Source organism: Perkinsus marinus (assembly GCF_000006405.1).
Source record: "Perkinsus marinus ATCC 50983 genomic scaffold scf_1104296948144, whole genome shotgun sequence".
NCBI classification, from domain to species: domain Eukaryota; phylum Perkinsozoa; order Perkinsida; family Perkinsidae; genus Perkinsus; species Perkinsus marinus.
Genome location: NW_003210291.1, coordinates 1 through 1,414, shown reverse-complemented (window position 1 = coordinate 1,414; position 1,414 = coordinate 1). Strand labels below are relative to the sequence as shown.

Genomic DNA, 1,414 nt, shown 5'->3' with positions numbered 1-1,414 from the left:
AGCCCGACTTGGACAATGGAGGAACTCCTATCACAGCTTGGATCATTGAGCGCGACGACGGCACTGCTGATCTCAACACTTACTCTAATACGGTGTTCTCCCAAATACATCGACTTGAGGCATTCGGATCGCGAATGTCTTTCGTGGACTTGCCCCGAGTAGAAGAGGCTACCGGTTGGTGTCCTTCCTGTCCAGTGCGGTACCGCTACAGAGTGCGGCCCGTGAACATGGCCGGGGAGTCGAGATGGGCCTCGGCTATCCATGATGCTTGGATGGTTCCTACACCGGACCAGCCGTCCGCATCTCTAGTCCATGACGTCAATGGTGGTCCCTGTCTTATCCTGGCATGGACCGACACCCCCCACGTCGAGTTCTATCAGGTGACACTTCACTTCTTTCAGAATCCCCCTGCATGCTTCTATCAGATACGAGGGGGGAGCTCCGACTTGAGCGACTTGGGAGAATCGTCCGAGTCGATTCTCGTGAATAATACGCAAGCCCTTCAGTGGACCTTCTGCCCGAGCAACCAGTCTCTGGGAAAGCGCTACATGTTCTCGGTAGGCGTTAGCATATCCTCAACTCCGTTTCCTGTCTATCGTACGACGGAACCGTCGAAACGCCTTGTTGAAGTTGGGCCCTAGCAGACCTATCAGATACGTGGTGTGAATCTCGCCGGGAATGGAGGCCCGTGGAGTCCGTACGTTGCCGGATTCGCAGCAGGTGTTCCTTCCCCATGCACTCAGCTGCATTTAGTTGACGCTGATTGCTATCGTGGAGCCAATATCACCAATCGTTGCAATACTCTTGACTTTGATATTCCGCCCAACACCAACGCGGCGAATACCACGACATGCAATAAGCTCGCCTGGCAGCCTTCTGAAGATGACGGTGGATGCGGCTTAGTGGCGTATCAAGTGTTCCGTGAGGGTTCCCTCATTGCTGAGGTTCCAGGAAGCAACATTCACTTTAGTGACTTGGACACTAGTCTTGTCTGTGGTCAAGAATACAACTATGCTATCCGAGCGCTCAACTGTAGGGGAGATGAGAGCAGTCCATTGGTGAACGTCACCGTTCGGCAAGGCGCCAGTCCATTGCCCCTATGTAGAGACTTCGTTGAATCTGCGGAAGGTTGGGTCTGTGATGGTAACGGTCTCTCGGCCAAGCCTGCTTCTACAACGTCGCTGAACTACAGTTGGCCGCGCTTGGGTTCCGCCGTATCGCTCCGAGAAGATTGGCAGTCGGGTTTCGCTGTCAATGAGAGTATCCTGGGTTATATCTTATCGCATGACGATGGTCTTATGGGGAACATGGAAGTCGTCTATGATGGAGTTGGCTGGCCTTCACGAACGTTCTATATTCAGAAGAATCTGACCCCTGGGCTGACGTACAGGGCAACTGTTAGGGCTGTCACTAC

At 53.4% G+C, this 1,414-nt stretch overlaps 1 protein-coding gene across 1 annotated transcript; it reads left to right on the top strand.

The window, feature by feature from the left end:
- Positions 1–227: 227 nt before the first annotated feature.
- On the top strand, positions 228–380 carry Pmar_PMAR010661 (hypothetical protein; the record flags this gene model as incomplete). Its single annotated transcript, XM_002778812.1, has 1 exon — positions 228–380. A coding segment is annotated over one exon (153 nt), but the record flags the coding sequence as incomplete, so codon positions are not given.
- Positions 381–1,414: the final 1,034 nt, after the last annotated feature.